At 44.4% G+C, this 18727-nt stretch overlaps 1 protein-coding gene across 5 annotated transcripts in view; it reads left to right on the forward strand.

Annotated features, from left to right (window-relative positions):
* The window catches only part of NEK5 (NIMA related kinase 5), a 129990-nt gene that overhangs the window by 54663 nt on the left and 56600 nt on the right, over positions 1 to 18727 (forward strand). For all 5 annotated transcript variants that reach the window (XM_063951938.1, XM_063951937.1, XM_063951939.1 and 2 more), the window contains exons 9-13: positions 7090 to 7290; positions 7679 to 7775; positions 8726 to 8853; positions 8989 to 9155; positions 10425 to 10488. In XM_063951938.1, coding sequence (XP_063808008.1) covers positions 7090 to 7290; positions 7679 to 7775; positions 8726 to 8853; positions 8989 to 9155; positions 10425 to 10488 — 657 coding nt within the window. The remainder of the gene's footprint in view (positions 1 to 7089; positions 7291 to 7678; positions 7776 to 8725; positions 8854 to 8988; positions 9156 to 10424; positions 10489 to 18727) is intronic.

Raw genomic sequence — 18727 nt, forward strand, 5'->3', positions numbered from 1 at the left:
TTTGTAACACAGTTTGACAGATACTTAGACAGCTCAAATTTCTCAATAAATCGCTGTCCTCACTCCCACTTAGATCTTCTACCCGCACTATGGTCAGCAGTAGCGGTTCTTGCCACGGGCAAGCAGGACTTTTGCCCGGGGCGCCGCCTTCCGGAGGGCGCCGGCGCCATCCGGAGGGCGCCGCACCATGGCTAGATCCGCTGCTGCTGTGCCCCCCGCTGCCCGCTCTGTCCCGCTGCCGCTGCCCGCTGTGTCCCGCTGTGAAGGGAACTAGACGCGTAGCGTCTAGTTTCTCTTCATGGAGAGGACCTTTACTTTGCGGTGCGCGATGACGTCATCGCTCACCGCACAGCATTTCAGCGGCGCTACTACTGTACAAGGGGCGTAACTGACCATGCCCCCTGTATGAAGCCACGCCCCTATATTCCACCAGGGGCGCAAAAAGACCTAGAACAGGCCCTGATGGTCAGACCCAATAAAACACCAGCAAATCCAGACCCCTCCCCACCATCCCTACAGGGTGACTCCTCCCCAGAACACCCAGATAGGGGAAGAGGAGATTCTACTCCCTCAAATCCTGACATGGCGACGTCAATCCTCAATGTCACAATGCCTAGAATAGAGGAGAAATTGTAGTTGCTCATGCCTGTGATTGATGAAAAACTCCAAAACTTCCTGCCCAAAATCGAGGAAAAATTTGATTAGCTGGTGCCCAAGATAGACAAAAGATTAGACAAATTACAAACATCCCTAGATTCTGCATTGAATCGCCTGACTGATCATACTATTAGGTTGGGTGCAGTAGAACAGAGGGTGAGTGACGCTGAGGATAACATGCTTGCCATACAAACATCTTGCACAGCTAACGCGTCTACTTATCAAACGCTTGTTGACAATTTAGAAAACCACCATAGGCGGAACAATCTCCGCTTTGTAGGCATCCCAGAAAAGGTTAAAGGGCCGGCCTTGATAGATTATATAAGCACGCAAATAACTGAGGCGCTTAACCTCCACAATAACCTGGGAACTCCACAAATAGAATGGGCACACAGATTGGGTCCGGAAAAAGAGAGGCCTATCAGTAATCCCCGCCAGGTGATTGCAAAATTCTGGACTACCGTGACAAGGAGAGAATCTTGATGACTTTCCAACGTAGGCGAGACTTGGTTGATGAGAATTATTGGATTCTCATTTTCAGGGATTTCTCTGTCGCGGTGGCCCAGAAACGCAAGGCGTTCTCTCCAATTTGTAAGTTTCTGGTTGATAACAAGTGATTCGCATTGTTGTATCCTGCAAAACTAAAAGTTACTGAAAATAGGCAGACTTCTATATTTGACAACCCGAATGAGGCCCAAGCCCATTTGTTGACGAATCGCCCACCTAGAGGCTTGCCCGCACGATCGCAAATGAGTTCCTCTCCTCAGTCATGAGTCATTGTGACTCTCTAGAATCGAAATGACATACTTTCCTGGTTATAAGATAACTTGTTGTTTCTTGTATTAATACTTGTATGTTATCTTCTCAACTGTTATGACATGTGTCATCTATATTTGGTTATATTTCTTAATGAACCTGACAACCCCTGAGATACATATCAGGGAATGGCATGATTGGATGGGAAAAAAATGGAAACATTTTTGAAGCATGTTTTTTCTATGGTTGATTCAATTTTATACGATTATACCTTTTGTAATGGGCCCGGATCCATACCTAATGGGTCCTCTTGGGGTTTGCCCTGCTTGCTGGGACAGGGGTGACCTCATGTTCATTAGACGTAGCATCACCATTGCACTTCCGTTGACTGGCATAGGATGACGGCACCTGTTTTGATGCCACAACAATCTCTCCAACAAATGCCCTGCTCCATTAAAGTCACATCATGGAATGTAGGGGGTCTCGACTCCCCAATTAAACGCAAGAAAATCTCCTCAGCCCTTAAAAAGCTCAAACCAGATATTGTCTATATTCAAGAAACTCATTGTTAAATAGGGGAGGATTCTGCATTGCGTGATGGATGGATAGGAGAGTGTTTCTCTGCATCTTACCGTTCCAAGTCGCATGGAGTAGCGATACTCTTTGCTTGACACCTTCCTCATACTATTCTAAATATGGTCCTGGACCCAGAGGGTCGCTATATCCTAATGGATGTCCAGATCTACGATACCAAATTTACTCTACTAAATATATATGCGCCTAATAGTGAACAGCAGGCCATTTATCAATGTATATCACAACTCTTACACAGTAGAACCAATTACAAATTTGTATTGGGAGGAGATTTCAATACGATTTCAGATCCTTCTCTCAACAAATATCCCGCTCCTCAGTGGAGTCAAATCTCACATTTATTGGCAGACCACTCTTTAGTGGACCTGTGGAGGATATTTAACCCATCGGACAAGTCTTACACGTTCCATTCGGCGGTCAACGGGTCCTTCTCCCGTTGTGATTATATATTATTGGCTGCGACATTGCTCTCGGATACTGTGACTTTTTCTGTAGGGGACATAGCTGTCTCTGATCATGCCCCAGTATCTGTCACGCTCAGTGCTCACTCAATGGGATCGCGCCCTTTCTTTTGGCGATTTCCTTAATACCTTTATCGCTCTGAGCAGTTCAAAAAGTTTCTCAAACTGAAGTGGGCAGAGTTCTCGGATGATAACATGGAACACTGGGACAACCCTGTCTTGTTTTGGGAAACGTCTAAAGTGGTAATGTCATATGTGGCAAACTGAAGCAAGGAGACTGCATCCCGGCAAAAAGAATGACCGCAAACAATGCAGGCTCACTTGGCAGATTATATTTTGAATCCTAATGAAAATACACATAGTAAATATGACAAGTCCCATCGAATGTTTGACAGCTGCTTAGTAGCCCAAACCCAGATGAAATTGGATTATACCAAACAAAAATATTTCCGTTGGGGCAATAAAATAGGGACTTTGCTGGCAAATATGACCAAGAGCTTTAAGCGGAGATGTCATATGTCCGCCATACGCGATAGCCATACTGATACTTTACACACAAAAACAAAAGATATTGTTAAGACATTTCAGGAATATTTTTGTAAGCTTTACACGACAGCCCCACATGATCCTGTCCTAAGGACAAAATTGCTAGATGAAGCAAACCTCCATTGTATAGCGCCTTTACAACGGGAAGAGCTTGAGAGGGCGATAACAGAAGAGGAAATTGCTAAAGCAATCACCTCAATGCATTTAAACAAAGTGCCGGGACCTGACGGTTATTAAATAGAATATTATAAGCTCCTACACCATGATGTTATACCAGCAATATATACTGTATACCGAAATATTCAAACTGAGTCTCCTTTGTATCCGAGCTTTAATCAAGCCTATACTACCCTCATACCAAAGCCCAATAGAGACCATACTTTGCCATCTTCATATTGCCCCATCACACTTTTAAACATTGACTTCAAAATTTGAGCCAAAATAATGGCAGATAGAATTCAATCCTTTTTTTGCTTCCATGCTAATAGACCATCAGCTAGGCTTTGCCAAAGGCAGGCACTCTGTAAAAGGTATCTGCACTGCCATAGCGGCAGTAATGGCGGCAAGCCTTCAGACTGATACCCCAAACATGCTTTTGAGTCTAGATACCACCAAAGCATTTGATATGGTCTCTTGGCCCTACATTTACGACATATTAAATAGGAGGAGATTTGGATCGACATTCCAAATTTTAATAAAAAATGTTTATACCCAACCATTTACCTCCTTGTTAATCAATGAGTCTGTGGGGGGAAAAATTGGGTTAACTAAAGGAACAAGACAGGGTTGTCCCCTTTCTCGCCTACTTTTTAATTTAGCATTGGATCTGAGTGCTGCAGAATTGGTCTCGATTCAATGGCATTAGTGTGGGTGCGGAGGAGGTGAAGATATCAGCTTTCGCTGACGACGTTCTCTTATTTATATCGGAACCGAGGAGGACCCTGGGACCACTGATGGAACGTGTTAAGGAATTCGGACTTGTGTCAGGGTTCAAAGTTAATTTTGAGAAGCCCTATATTTAAAACCAGGTTATGCTCGACCAGCATGGTTCATGGAAACCCCCATTAGTTGGACAACCAAGGCTATTACCTATTTTGCGGTGCAGATCCCAGAAAATTTACACAACTTGTATACCTTCAATTTAAGAAAGATAATACGCAGCATGAAGGAGGGCACGGACTGATGGCGGCATCTAAATATATCATATCTACAGTAGGTAGAGCGAACCTGCTGAAAATGATTTTATTTCCTAGAATTCTGTATCCATTGCAATCCCTCCCAATCCTACTATCTAGAAGTGATATAAGAGAGACTGATAAGATCCTATGCACGTTTATTTGGAACGGTAAGAGGGCAAGGAGTAGTATGGTGAAAGTAGATCCAATGGAGGTATCAATTTACCTAACATATCGGAATATAGCCATGCCTCCCACTTGCGCTACCTACGAGACTGGCTCCATGGCAGAAATATGTACTCTAATACGGCTTTAGAAGCTGCATTTTTAAATGGTGATAGTATAATTTCCTTTCTGCACCTGCATGAGGAAGAAATACCTACGCCGATTCGCGCTAATCCGTTGTTGATGTCAACTCGGAAGGTTTGGCACATCCTGCGACACAAATGTTCCTTAAACCCGTACGTGTACCTTTTTCTCCGCTTAGTCCGTAATACATGATTCCAAGATGGAAACGCGGGTCATCTTTTCACATTATGGGAAAGACACAGCATCACTTCTACAGTATACGACAAATTATAGATAGTGATTTGAGAAAACCATTAACACTTGCACGATCTGTAGAACAATTTCCAATATTGAGACCCTTCCCCTTAGCATACCTACAAGCTCAACATTATGCGGCTGGTGTCTCCAGGGTGCTATCCCCAAAGGATTATGACAATCCGCTAGATAAGCTGTTGATGGAGGGAAATCCCTCTTCCAAGGCAATATCTATACACTACTCATTTCTACATGTCCCTTTACAATATGATGATCTGAAGACGGGGATTGCGCAATGGAGAGATCAATTTGCATCTTTAAGTACTAAAAAATTACTGAAGACATTCGAATTATCCATTAAATTAGTTCCCACGGCATCTTACATAGAACTTTTTTGGAACATATGGCATATGTATCTGATGGGTATGATATAGAATAATTCATGTTCTAGATGTGGAACACAGAGGGCTGAGTTGTTGCACTGCCTATGGGGGTGTTCTATAATTAGGAGATTTTGGGTCCAGATATGGAGATATGTAACTCAACACCTGGTTAATTGTTTACCCTTAACCCCTGAATGGGCAATATTCGGTATAACACCTGAGGAACTAAAATAATACAAGGTGTAAAATAAATTGTTGATAATAGTGTCTGCAGTAGCTAAAAAAATTATTTTGCAAATGTGGATACAATTCACAGCCCTCCCCCCCCCCCCCCCCCCCATTGTCACTTTTTTTAGGAAAACTTTTCCACATTTTCATAATGGAATGGCTAGAGGCTTCACTACAGAAAGAAAAATTAACTGAAATTGTTTTGAGATGTGGGAAAGTGTCCCACCCACTAACAGAGCAAGTGTGGAGGTGTTTTAAAAACACATTATGGTATGAAACACATGTTTATGAGCAAGATCCCCCAATCTCTCCTGAAAATGACTGATTTAAAACCAAACTGCCTTAGGGGAGATATAGGGGTATATTCAATTAAGGTCGAAACTGCCATCAAGTCGAAAAGACGGCAGTTTTCGACTTTTTCAGGTCGGAAGCGGTTCCGACTTATTCAGTCCCGAGCATTTTTATTCGAAAAGTCGGGGAATTCGACTTGTCGAATAGTACGTGAATTGGCGGTATAGCTGCTGATTCACGTACTTCTGAGTGAAACGGGGCCAAGTTCGACAGGTTTTGGCCCCGTTTCCAACCATCTCAGTCAAAAAAAGTCAAACTGAGATGAGGGACCTGAGAGGAGGAGAGGGGGGAGAGCCGCAGGCAGACGGGGGACAGCAGCGCTACAGCACAGCGCTGCAGGAGGATGTGTCATAGCCGCCGCTCACGGCAGCGTCCACCCGGCTCCAGCAAGTAAGGTCCCGCTTGCTGGAGCCGGGTGGACGCTGCCGTGAGGTCTGGCGGCTGTGCCACATCCTCCTGCAGCGCTGCTCTCCCTCATCTGCCCGGGGCTCTCCCCCCTCTCTGGTCCCTCATCTCAATTCGACTTTTTTAAAGTCGAACTGAGATGGGCATTGAATAGCCCTTGTCGGATCCATTCCGACAAATGCATGTCGGAATGGATCCAACCTTAATTGAATATACCTAATAGAATCTTTGTTTTGGAGAGGAATAGTGGAAGTGGAGTTGTGGGTATAGATCCGGACTCACCTTGTTTGTTTTACATACATCTGTAGATCTCTTTTTCTCTTTCTTTATGATATTGTGTATAATTTGATGAGCAAATTGGACAACGAACTACTAAAGGTAGTTGGATTGCTTTTATTGCACAATACATAAATGTTTGATATATGTCACACTGGATGTACACAGTGATGTATATTGATTGAAAACTTATGTCATGCTTCAAATAAAATAAAAAATAGAATGGGTGAATGGTACATTTCTAGAATAGTTGCCTTGCTACGAGGACGGGCGTGAGACCCCTTCCTCACCATGAGAAGACTTAATTTTTTCACCATCTGAGGTGGTGTCAATCAAGAGTCATCCATTACATGTTATGTGATATTTGAGATTTTTCCACCTTCTTATACACATAGGTGGCACCCTGCTAGAGTGGAAAGTGAGCACCTTGATATTTATAGGACGTATGGCATGCTTGCAAGACAAAAGTGTTTTGTGCAGCACATTGATTGTGCGTCTTAGATTTTATGAATACTCAGGCTATGTAACACTCCTGTATAAGTCTGGCCTCATGAATGTTAGTCAGAAAGTGATGTCCCCGGTTCAGCCTTGATGCAGGGTATCTCCAGCGTATGTAGGTGGCAGGTATGTATTTTGTCATTTTGTTTGTGACTGTTTTGATTTCATTTTTTTTTCCCCATTTATTCAATATTTTGCATTTTTTTTCAAATTAAGTTTGAAGGTGGCAACTTAAGACAGTTGGTCCTGAAAATCTGCCGCGGACATTATGAACCAGTTTCTACAAGGTATTCTTACGACCTTAGGATCCTAATCTCTCAACTATTTAAAATATCCACACGGGACAGACCATCCATTAACTCCATATTGAAGAAGCCTTTTCTAGAAAAGCGCATAAACAAATTTTTGAGTCCAGAGGTGAGTAAAGTGTCATCTTCATAGCCTTTCATATAACATAAGGGAAGATGTACCATCCTCAAGAGAGCTAAAGTTGCTCATAGTAGCCAGTCAGCTTCCAGCTATCATTTATCTAGCGTAGTTTATAAAATGACAGTTACAAAATGATTGGTTGCTATGGGCAACTTCTCCACTTCATCTCTTCCGAAAGTTGGATACATCTCTCCCATAGTCACTTTGCAGGAAGTTAATAGTTGATTTTCTTCACGTGAAGCCAATAAATCGCTTGAGGTAGCCGGATGAGAAATATGGACTTTAGTGCTCCAGCAATTTTGTATATTTGTTCTGGTTTACCCTGTTTATACAGCAATGCATAAATAACTATGGATGTCATCCACTGCCTTTCTAGAAAATAAAGGAGGAGTTTAGCCATACAGTACTGCACAGGAAACAGCCTGCACCAGTGAGACAGCCACGAGAGCCTATTGCACCAAAGCAATCGCCAGGTAATAGTTATAATAAATGCCTTTATTTTTTTTAAGATACAGATGTATTCGTCTGATGTAAATATAAGACTACACCTAGTTGCTATTTAAAGTTACAATTATTTTAACCGATAATATATATATGTTTGTGTAGACTGCTTTTTTTTATTATGCAGTAATATAATCTATCATAATACTTAAAGTATGCCCTTGGCCACACATAGTGGAGGTAGCCATTTTGTGAGCTGGATCCATGACAATCCAACCTATAAATTCATTAGGAATACTTAGTGTATCACAAAATGGCTGTTGTGAGAGAAGCGTTTTGATATTCCTCTGTAATGTCCATTGTCCCTACTGAATTCAGAAGCTTCATTCTAGTGATATTGGTTTAGTCCACAAAATGTCTGCCTCCAGTGGATAGGCAATAGGCACATTTTAACCAGAGCATACATAGGTATTACATATTAGAATTGTTGTGTTATTGTAGACTGGTATAATGTACGGAACTTTACATTATTTTTGGTGATAAATTGTTTGACTGTTCATGAAGTACTAAAACAATGTAGTTTTCTGAATTAACTTTTTAGTGCTGGAAGGTACTAATCCTCACAGGTCTTCGTGCAGGAATAGTGCACACAGAATATCGGGGTACTATTTCACAAAGAGCTCATTACACATACAGTACATAATTCAAGAGCTGCATAAACTAACACAGGCTGACACAGTTGCAAAAACTCTGCAATTACTATCATTGATTATTTACAAAGCATCATAGAACTGTACAACTGAGACAAACACGAGCATATCAACTCAGCATTTATACTGGTGCAACTCAAACAAATGTTTCTGTTGAAGAAAGCTCAAAAATATGTGTTTGCTGAGCCTAATGCTGGCAGCACATACTGGACCTATATTTCCGTACCCATTCCTATACTGTACACATTTTATTTCTTTGTATCTTCCATAAGTTCCAAAGAGAGTTCAGGATGTCCATCCTCCGAGACAAAAGTTGGTGACCCCGCCAAACCGAGTGGAATACCATCACAGGAATGAATGGAAACCACCTTCCAATTTGCAGCAGAACAATCCTGCCAAGGTGACCAGTTTGTCTCCAGTAATATTGCGTGAAGCATTTCCTAGGGGAAGGAGTGTGACCCTGATCTGCAAGTAGGGGAAAATGGCTTCCACCTTTAGAAATAAATGTGTTTGTGCTTATTGCTGATTTCATTAGGTGCATGGACAGAATTGGAGACCTAGGGAGGAGGTTCTAGAAAGAGCAGCAGCTGGAAGACTACAAGGAAAATATGACCATTATTACGCCAGGCTGAACAACATACAACCCTATCAGCCCCACTATGCTCCGCAGATGAACCAAAGAGTCAATTCCCCCAATCAGTGGTAAGGAATGTTTCAATATACATCAAAAGCAATGTATGTATTATACAAGTGGACAAAATGACATGTACCCTCAGGGCATCTACCACATGAAGTGGCCCCACTAGCAACTCTGACAACTGCTCAAGGGAAGGAGCAGTTGTCAGCCATTGGGCTTATAACTGCTGTCAGCCATTAGGCTTATAGCAGCTCCACAATCCAGTGGTAGAACCTGGGCTTCCTGGGAGTTTCCATCAACTGAATACTTCAACCAAGTAATGGGCTTGCACTAAGAGAATGAACTGCATTGCACACTAGGGAAGGAGCTGAATTCTGTGCTAGGCACTGGGGGATATATACTGAACTTTATTCACCAATCACCTATGGCATGTACACTAAGCAGTGGGTCCTGCATTGTATGCTAGTCTCCAAACAGTGGGATTTATATGAAATACTGATCACCAAGGAAGTTTTGTATTGTGTACTAGTTACCAGACAATCAGCTCTATATTGTATATGGGTCTCTAGGCTGAGGTCTCTGTATTGTACCTTAGCCACAAGAGTGGGATGTCTATTGTAGAAGTTACAGGAATGGGCTCTATGGTTAGTATGCTAGCTTAGTATGTGAGCCATTGTTCTAGTTTCCTTTGTGTGGGTCAATACTCGGGGCATAGTGTTTGGGGAAAGTATTGGTGGAAATAGTAAATAGGACTTACTTATGGTGGGGTGTGCCAAAACTGCTTTTCCTGCCACTCAAAACAACTATCAAGCATTGTGCGACTCTAAAAAGTTTCTATATACTAATAAACCCTACCGGCTTCTCACACCGTTGCATGGGGAAATAGCTGGGAATAAAGCACTGAGTGAGTACCACTTTCTTACCTTCCATAATGACTGTAGTGTTCCCATCTCTGATACCGCTGCAGTTCCCAAGAAACACGAGACACAGGATAATGTAAACAGCTTTACCCCAATACATTTGCAGTGGGTGGTGTTTTCAGTAAAGTTATAGGCATACTGTATTTAGGTTTCTCTGGAATTGCAGTGTACAGTACCTGGCCATTGGAACCCTGTGGGTTTTGTCATTTGGGGAGGAGGAAAAGGATTTTCTTTTTAAACACATTTGAATGAGTTTAATATTTAAAGGCAAATAGACTTTGTTCTTTTAGAGCACCATAAACATAATAAAATACCTGGGTGGTTTCTTATCATCACATTCCCTTAACTTTTTTGATATAACGCTTTTTGAGGATAAGTCACTGTTAGAATTAAATTATTAAACTGTTTTTCCAGGAATGATTATTTACAAAGAAAACAGGAGGCAGAGCGGATAAAGTTACAGGTTGAAAAGCAGCTGGTGAGTAAATGTCTTTTTTGTATAAACTGAATAAAACATTTGAGAAAGCATTTAACGTTAATTAAAGTACAATTTATTTAAAATATCTGTATGTGATAGGGTTTGTCTTGATTATTAAAATAAGGGTATTTGGGTAGTTAAGCCATGCTTGCCTAATTCATCGCACCACCACTATGCCTTCTCCTGCCTTCTTGAATGTTGTGTCTTGGAACTAGGGGCCTAAATACCATCATCAGGCACAGGAAGAGGTTGAGGGCTGACATAGTTTACATTCAAGACATGCCTTGGCGATGACTTGTTTCTATGTAGCAACTGGATTGGGGATTGTGTTTCTGCCCTTTTGCTCCCAAAATCTGGGGATGTTGCTATTCTGATTAATTTCCTCTATGTTGCAGACAGTCTTAAGGCCCATACACACTGGTTGATATATCGGCCGTTCTCTTGAACGGCCGATATATCGCGGGACCATCGGCCAGTGTGTACGGCCGATACGTCTGTGAACTCCGTCGTTCACAGACGTATCGCGTAGGCCGCGCAGCACAGCCGACGGCCAATATATCTAACGATATATTGGCGCGTCGCTGTGTGTGTACGGGGCGGTCGTCCGACCGCCCGTACACATGCTGCGGCGGCCGGCGTTGATTGATAGCTGAACTGGGCGGGCGGGCGCCCGCCCAGTTCATGACGTCAGTCCCCCGACAGATCGGGCAGTGTGTATGCACAGCACACTGCCCGATCCGTCCATAGATATATCTGCAGATCAATCGATCTGCAGATATATCTATTAGTGTGTACCCACCTTAAGACCTTGCTGGCCGCTGTGTGCTTTTAGAGCTCCAAATACATGATGCCCTGTACTCTATATATAGCCTTTTCCTCACACTCTGATTCCAGTAAAATATGTTGCTGAGCCTTGATGCTAGTAAGGCCTTTGCTATGGTCTTCTGGCCATATATTCATGCTGACCTTCAACATCAGGGATTTGGTCCTACTTTTATTGTTCTTGTTCATTGCCTCTGTACTAACCCTTCCACCTCATTATTAATGAATGGCCTACTTAGGAACCAAGCTCATATGTCCCGAGGTAGGCATCAACTTTCCTTGTTGCTTTAGTTTACTTCAACAGTGGTCCCATCATATGGGCATCTACATTGGATCTGAAGAGGTAGAACATCTGCTATTTCTGATGATATTAATGTACATCAACCCTGAAGTCTCCTTAGGTCCATTAATATCTAAAATCACTGGGATAAGTGTACTATCTGGTTTTAGAGTTAACTTTGCTAAAATCTTTAGCAAAGTGGCTTTGCCCAGAAACTGCACAACAAAGATGGGCTTCAAATTTTGGCATTAAAGGGGCCCCAAACTCCATTCTCTACTTGGTGATACTTCTCCACAAACATATATGCCAACTTTATCATAATAATATTACGAAAATTGATTTCTACAATTGATGTTGAGATACAGAGGTGGAACTGTGGTAAAAGTCCTCTATGGGTTCAGACGCTGCCACTTCTATTGTCCTGTAATGAAAATTCTTGTGTGTAGACAAATTCTGGTGGGGCAATAAGAAGCCTGTTTGAAAAATGATAATTAAAAGTTGGTTGGTTGGTACTTTATCTCCATCTATTTTATCTGTCTTCAAGGCTTAGTACATAGACCCCTGTGTTGTATATGTCAAATATTGAATCCATCCATTAATTTTTTTTTTTTAATTTCAAGCTTTGCTTATCATATATCTTTGCCATACACATACACATATGCTGTCAAATAAGATGTTTTAGCTCCCTTTTTCTTCAAGCCCAGCATTATGCAAGTCATATGGTTCCGCATGACTGGTATTCTCAACTTTCTCAACCTCCTCCGGATACCAAAGCTATTTTGACCCATTATGTGTTTCTGAGAGTTTTTGATTATGATAAGACCGCTACAGGTTTAGTGAAATGGATTAATCATTTTCCCTCCCTATTTACTGAAATTGTCCTTAAAATCTTGTCTTCATCTGTAAACCCAAATACACTGACATGCTTCTTAATCTTAATGTATATATCATCAACCATCAAAGGCAAATTTAGGGGTCAGGCTGTCCATAGGCACAATATTATTATCCCTGCACCACATTCGCAACTGCCGTCAGCCTCTGCGGTCATGGCAATTAAGCATACCTGCTGAGCTAGCCAGCGACAGTGTTAGGCGCCTCTGCATTTACATTGATAGGGTCACTGCCAGCTCAGGCTCTACCCCATGCAGGTAGCCCTAACCTTTTCCGCAACTCCTGTATGCAATCGCTGCCTAAGACCCCCTGTTCTGACCCCCGTTCCTAAAAAAAAAAAAAAAAAAGGTGCCGATTAGGGTATTTGGGCATCCTTTTCTTGGCTACAATAATTTTCTTAAATCATTTTAAGAAACAAATTTCTTTAAAAAATGTACTTGCCCAATCTTCCCCTTCTATAGTCCCTCTCTCCTCCACTTCTGTAAAATTATTCATAGAGTGCTTTTACATAAAAAACATGATGGGGGAAATGTAATAGGGTGTGAGAATCAGAAAGTGAGAGATTTTGGTCAAATTCTCCGGGTTTTTTTCAAGTGGCAATCATTTACATGACAAAATCAGCCTGGTAAAAAAACAGGAGAATTTGACCAAAATCTCTCACTTTCTGATTCTCACACCCTATTCTATTTCCCTCGATATCTATATAACTTTTTTTCTAACGTCCTAGTGGATGCTGGGAACTCCGTAAGGACCATGGGGAATAGCGGGCTCCGAAGGAGGCTGGGCACTCTAGAAAGATTTATGACTACCTGGTGTGCACTGGCTCCTCCCACTATGACCCTCCTCCAAGCCTCAGTTAGATCTTGTGCCCGGCCGAGGTTGGATGCACACTAGGGGCTCTCCTGAGCCCTTAGAAAGAAAGTATAGATTTAGGTTTTTTATTTTCAGTGAGACCTGCTGGCAACAGGCTCACTGCAGCGAGGGACTAAGGGGAGAAGAAGCGAACTCGCCTGCTTGCAGCCGGATTGGGCTTCTTAGGCTACTGGACACCATTAGCTCCAGAGGGATCGACCGCAGGCCCAGTCCTTGGTGTTCGGTCCCGGAGCCGCGCCGCCGTCCCCCTTACAGAGCCAGAAGCAAGAAGAGGTCCGGAAAAACGGCGGCAGAAGACATCAGTCTTCACCAAGGTAGCGCACAGCACTGCAGCTGTGCGCCATTGCTCCTCATGCACACCACACACTCCGGTCACTGATGGGTGCAGGGCGCTGGGGGGGGGGGGCGCCCTGAGCAGCAATATAAACACCTTGGCTGGCAAAAAAACATCACATATAACCCCCAGGGCTATATGGATGTATATTAACCCCTGCCAGATTCCATAAAAATGCGGGAGAAAAGTCCGCGAAAAAGGGGCGGAGCCTATCTCCTCAGCACACTGGCGCCATTTTTCCCTCACAGCTCCGTTGGAGGGAAGCTCCCTGGCTCTCCCCTGCAGTCTACACTACAGAACAGGGTTAAAACAGAGAGGGGGGGCACTAAATTTAGGCGCAGTATAAATGATATAAAAGCAGCTATAGGGGACATAACTCAGTTAGTCCCTGCATTATATAGCGCTCTGGTGTGTGCTGGCATACTCTCACTCTGTCCCCCCAAAGGGCTTTTGTGGGTCCTGTCCTCATTGGAGCATTCCTTGTGTGTGTGCGGTGTGTCGGTACGGCTGTGTCGACATGTTTGATGAGGAGACTTATGTGGAGGCGGAGCAGTTGCCGATAAATGAGATGTCGCCCCTGTGGGCCGACACCAGAGTGGATGGATAGGTGGAAGGTATTAACCGACAGTGTCAACTCCTTACATAAAAGGCTGGATGACGTAACAGCTATGGGACAGCCGGCTTCTCAGCCCGCGCCTGCCCAGATGTCTCAAAGGCCATCAACGCTCCCTCAGATGGCAGACACAGATGTCGACACGGAGTCTGACTCCAGTGTCGACGAGGTTGATACATATACACAATCCACTAGGAACATCCGTTACATGATCCCGGCAATATAAAATGTGTTACACATTTCTGACATTAACCCAAGTACCACTAAAAACAAAGGGTTTTATGTGTGGGGAGAAAAAGCAGGCAGTGTTTTGTTCCCCCATCAAATAAGTGAATGAAGTGTGAAAAAGCGTGGGTTTCCCCGATAAGAAACTGGTAATTTCTAACAAGTTACTGATGGCGTACCCTTTCCCGCCAGAGGATAAGTTACGCTGGGAGATATCCCCTAGGGTGGATAAGGCGCTCACACGTTTGTCAAGGTGGCACTGCCGTCTTAGGATACGGCCACTTTGAAGGTACCTGCTGATAAATAGCAGGAGGCTATCCTGAAGTCTGTAATTACACACTCAGGTACTAGACTGAGACCTGCAGACTACTGCAGCGTGGTCTGTACCCCTTTCAAACAGGGATACTATTTTGCGAACATAAGACGTCGTCTTATATATGAGGGATGCACAGAGGAATATTTTGCCGGCTGGCATCCTGAATTATTGCAATGTCCATTCTGTCAGGAGGGTATTGGAGACCCGACACTGGACAGGTGATGCTGACTTTAAAAGGCACATAGAGCCTTATAAGGGTGAGGAATTGGTTGGGGATGGTCTCTGGGACCTCGTATCCACAGCAACAGCTGGGATGAAAATATTTTACCTCAGGTTTCCTCACAGCCTAAGAAACGCACTGTATTATCAGGTACAGTCCTTTCGGCTTCAAAAAAGCAGGCGGGTCAAACGAGGGAAGAGGAAAAATGCTGCACCAGCAGCCAGTCCCCAGAATCAAAATTCTTCCCCTGCTTCCTCTGAGTCCACCGCATGACGCGAGGGCTCCACAGGCGTAGCCAGGTACGGTGGAGGGCCGCCTCAAAAATTTCAGCGATCAGTGGGCTCGCTCACAGGTGGATCCCTGGATCCTTCAAGTAGTATCTCAGGGGTACAAGCTAGAAGTCGAGGCGTCTCCCCCCCGCCGTTTACTCAAATCTGCCTTGCCGACAACTCCCTCAGGCAGGGAGGCTGTGCTAGAGGCAATTCACAAGCTGTATTCCCAGCAGGTGATAGTCAAGGTGCCCCTACTTCAACAAGGACGGGGTTACTATTCCACACTGTTTGTGGTACCGAAACCAGCCGGTTCGGTGAGACCCATTTTAAAATGGAAATCCTTGAACACTTACATAACAAAGTTCAAGATGGAATCGCTCAGGGCGGTTATTGCAAGCCTGGACGAGGGGGATTACATGGTATCCCTGGACATCAAGGATGCTTACCTGCATGTCCCTATTTACCTTCCTCACCAGGAGTACCTCAGATTGTGGTACAGGATTGCCATTACCAATTCCAGACACTACCGTTTGGACTGTCCACGGCACCGAGGGTGTTTACCAAGGTAATGGCAGAAATGATGATACTCCTTCAAAAAAAAGGGAGTTTTTATTTATCCCATACTTGGATGATCTCCTTATAAAGGCAAGGTCCAGGGAGCAGTTACTGGTCGGAGTAGCACTATCTCAGGAGGTGCTACAACAGCATGGCTGGATTCTGAACATTCCAAAGTCACAGCTGGTTCCTTCCACTCGCTTACTGTTCCTGGGGATGATTTTGGACACAGAACAGAAAAAAGTGTTTCTCCCGCAGGAGAAAGCCAAGGAGCTGTCATCTCTAGTCAGAGACCTCCTAAAACCAAAAAGGGTATCGGTGCATCGTTGCACACGAGTCCTGGGAAAAATGGTGGCTTCATACGAAGCAATTCCATTCGGCAGGTTCCATGCGAGGACCTTCCCGTGAGACCTCTTAGATAAGTGGTCGGGATCGCATCTTCAAATGCATCAAATGATAACCCTGTCTCCAAGGACCAGGGTGTCTCTACTGTGGTGGATGCAGGGTGCTCATCTTCTAGAGGGCCGCAGTTTCGGCATACAGGACTGGGTCCTGGTGACCACGGATGCCAGCCTTCAAGGCTGGGGAGCAGTCACACAGGGAAGAAACTTCCAGGGCCTATGGTCAAGTCAGGAGACTTCCCTACATATAAATTCTGGAACTGAGGGCCATTTACAATGCCCTAAGTCAGGCAAGACCCCTGCTTCAAAACCAGCCGGTACTGATACAGTCAGACAACATCACGGCAGTCGCCCATGTGACCCGACAGGGCGGCACAAGAAGCAGGATGGCAATGGCAGAAGCCACAAGGATTCTCCGATGGGCGGAAAATCACGTACTAGCACTGTCAGCAGTGTTCATTCCGGGAGTGGACAACTGGGAAGCAGACTTCCTCAGCAGACACGACCTACACCCGGGGGGACTTCATCCAGAAGTCTTCCTGCTGTTGGTAAACCGTTGGGAAAGGCCACAGGTGGACATGATGGCGTCCCGCCTCAACAAAAAGCTAAAGAGAGATTGCGCCAGGTCAAGGGAACCTCAGGCGATAGCTGTGGACGCTCTAGTGACACCGTGGGTGTACCAGTCGGTTTATGTGTTCCCTACTCTGCCTCTCATACCAAAGGTACTGAGAATAATAAGATGGCGAGGAGTAAGAACGATACTCGTGGTTCTGGATTGGCCAAGAAGGGCTTGGTACCCGGAACTTCAGGAAATGATATCAGAGGACCCATGGCCTCTGCCGCTCAGACAGGACCTGCTTCAGCAGGGGCCCTGTCTGTTCCAAGACTTACCGCGGCTGCGTTTGACGGCATGGCGATTGAGCGCCGGATCCTGAAGGAAAAGGGTATTCCGGAAGAAGTCATTCCTGCGCTTATTAAAGCCAGGAAAGATGTTACGGCAAAGCATTATCACCGCATGTGGCGGGAATATGTTACATGGTGCGAGGCCAAAAAGGCCCCAACAGAGGAATTTCCACTAGGTCGATTTCTACATTTCCTGCAAGCAGGAGTGAATATGGGCCTAAGTCTAGGCTCCATTAAAGTACAGATCTCGGCTCTGTCGATTTTCTTTCAAAAATAATTAGCTTCAGTACCTGAAGTTCAGGCATTGTGAAAGGAGTGCTGCATATTCAGCCCCCGTTTGTGCCCCCTGTGGCACCTTGGGATCTCAACGTGGTGTTGAGTTTTCTTAAAATCACATTGGTTTGAGCCACTAAAAACCGTGGATCTAAAATATCTCACGTGGAAAGTGGTCATGTTATTGGCCTTGGCTTCAGCCAGGCGAGTGTCAGAATTGGCGGCTTTATCATGTAAAAGCCCTTATCTGATTTTCCATATGGATAGGGCAGAATTGAGGACTCGTCCCCAATTTCTTCCTAAGGTGGTGTCAGCGTTTCACCTGAACCAGCCTATTGTGGTGCCGGCGGCTACTAGTGAATTGGAGGACTCCAAGTTGCTAGATGTTGTCAGGGCCCTGAAAATATATGTTTCCAGGACGGCTGGAGTCAGAAACTCTGACTCGCTGTTTATCCTGTATGCACCCAACAAGCTGGGTGCTCCTGCTTCTAAGCAGTCTATTGCTCGCTGGATTTGTAGTACAATTCAGCTTGCACATTCTGTGGCAGGCATACCACAGCCAAAATCTGTAAATGCCCATTCCACAAGGAAGGTGGGCTCATCATGGGCGGCTGCCCGAGGGGTCTCGGCTTTACAACTTTGCCGAGCAGCTACTTGGTCAGGGGCAAACACGTTTGCAAAATTCTACAAATTTGATACCCTGGCTGAGGAGGACCTGGAGTTCTCTCATTCGGTGCTACAGAGTCATCCGCACTCTCCCGCCCGTTTGGGAGCTTTGGTATAATCCCCATGGTCCTTACAGAGTTCCCAGCATCCACTAGGACGTTAGAGAAAATAAGAATTTACTCACCGGTAATTCTATTTCTCGTAGTCCGTAGTGGATGCTGGGCGCCCATCCCAAGTGCGGATTGTCTGCAATACTTGTAAATAGTTATTGTTAACTAAAGGGTTATTGTTGAGCCATCTGTTGAGAGGCTCAGTTGTTTTCATACTGTCAAACTGGATATAGTATCACGAGTTGTACGGTGTGATTGGTGTGGCTGGTAAGAGTCTTACCCGGGATTCTAAATCCTTCCTTATTATGTCTGCTCGTCCGGGCACAGTGTCCTAACTGAGGCTTGGAGGAGGGTCATAGTGGGAGGAGCCAGTGCACACCAGGTAGTCATAAATCCTTCTAGAGTGCCCAGCCTCCTTCGGAGCCCGCTATTCCCCATGGTCCTTACGGAGTTCCCAGCATCCACTACGGACTACGAGAAATAGA

Source organism: Pseudophryne corroboree, chromosome 2 (assembly GCF_028390025.1).
Source record: "Pseudophryne corroboree isolate aPseCor3 chromosome 2, aPseCor3.hap2, whole genome shotgun sequence".
Classification (NCBI taxonomy): domain Eukaryota; kingdom Metazoa; phylum Chordata; class Amphibia; order Anura; family Myobatrachidae; genus Pseudophryne; species Pseudophryne corroboree.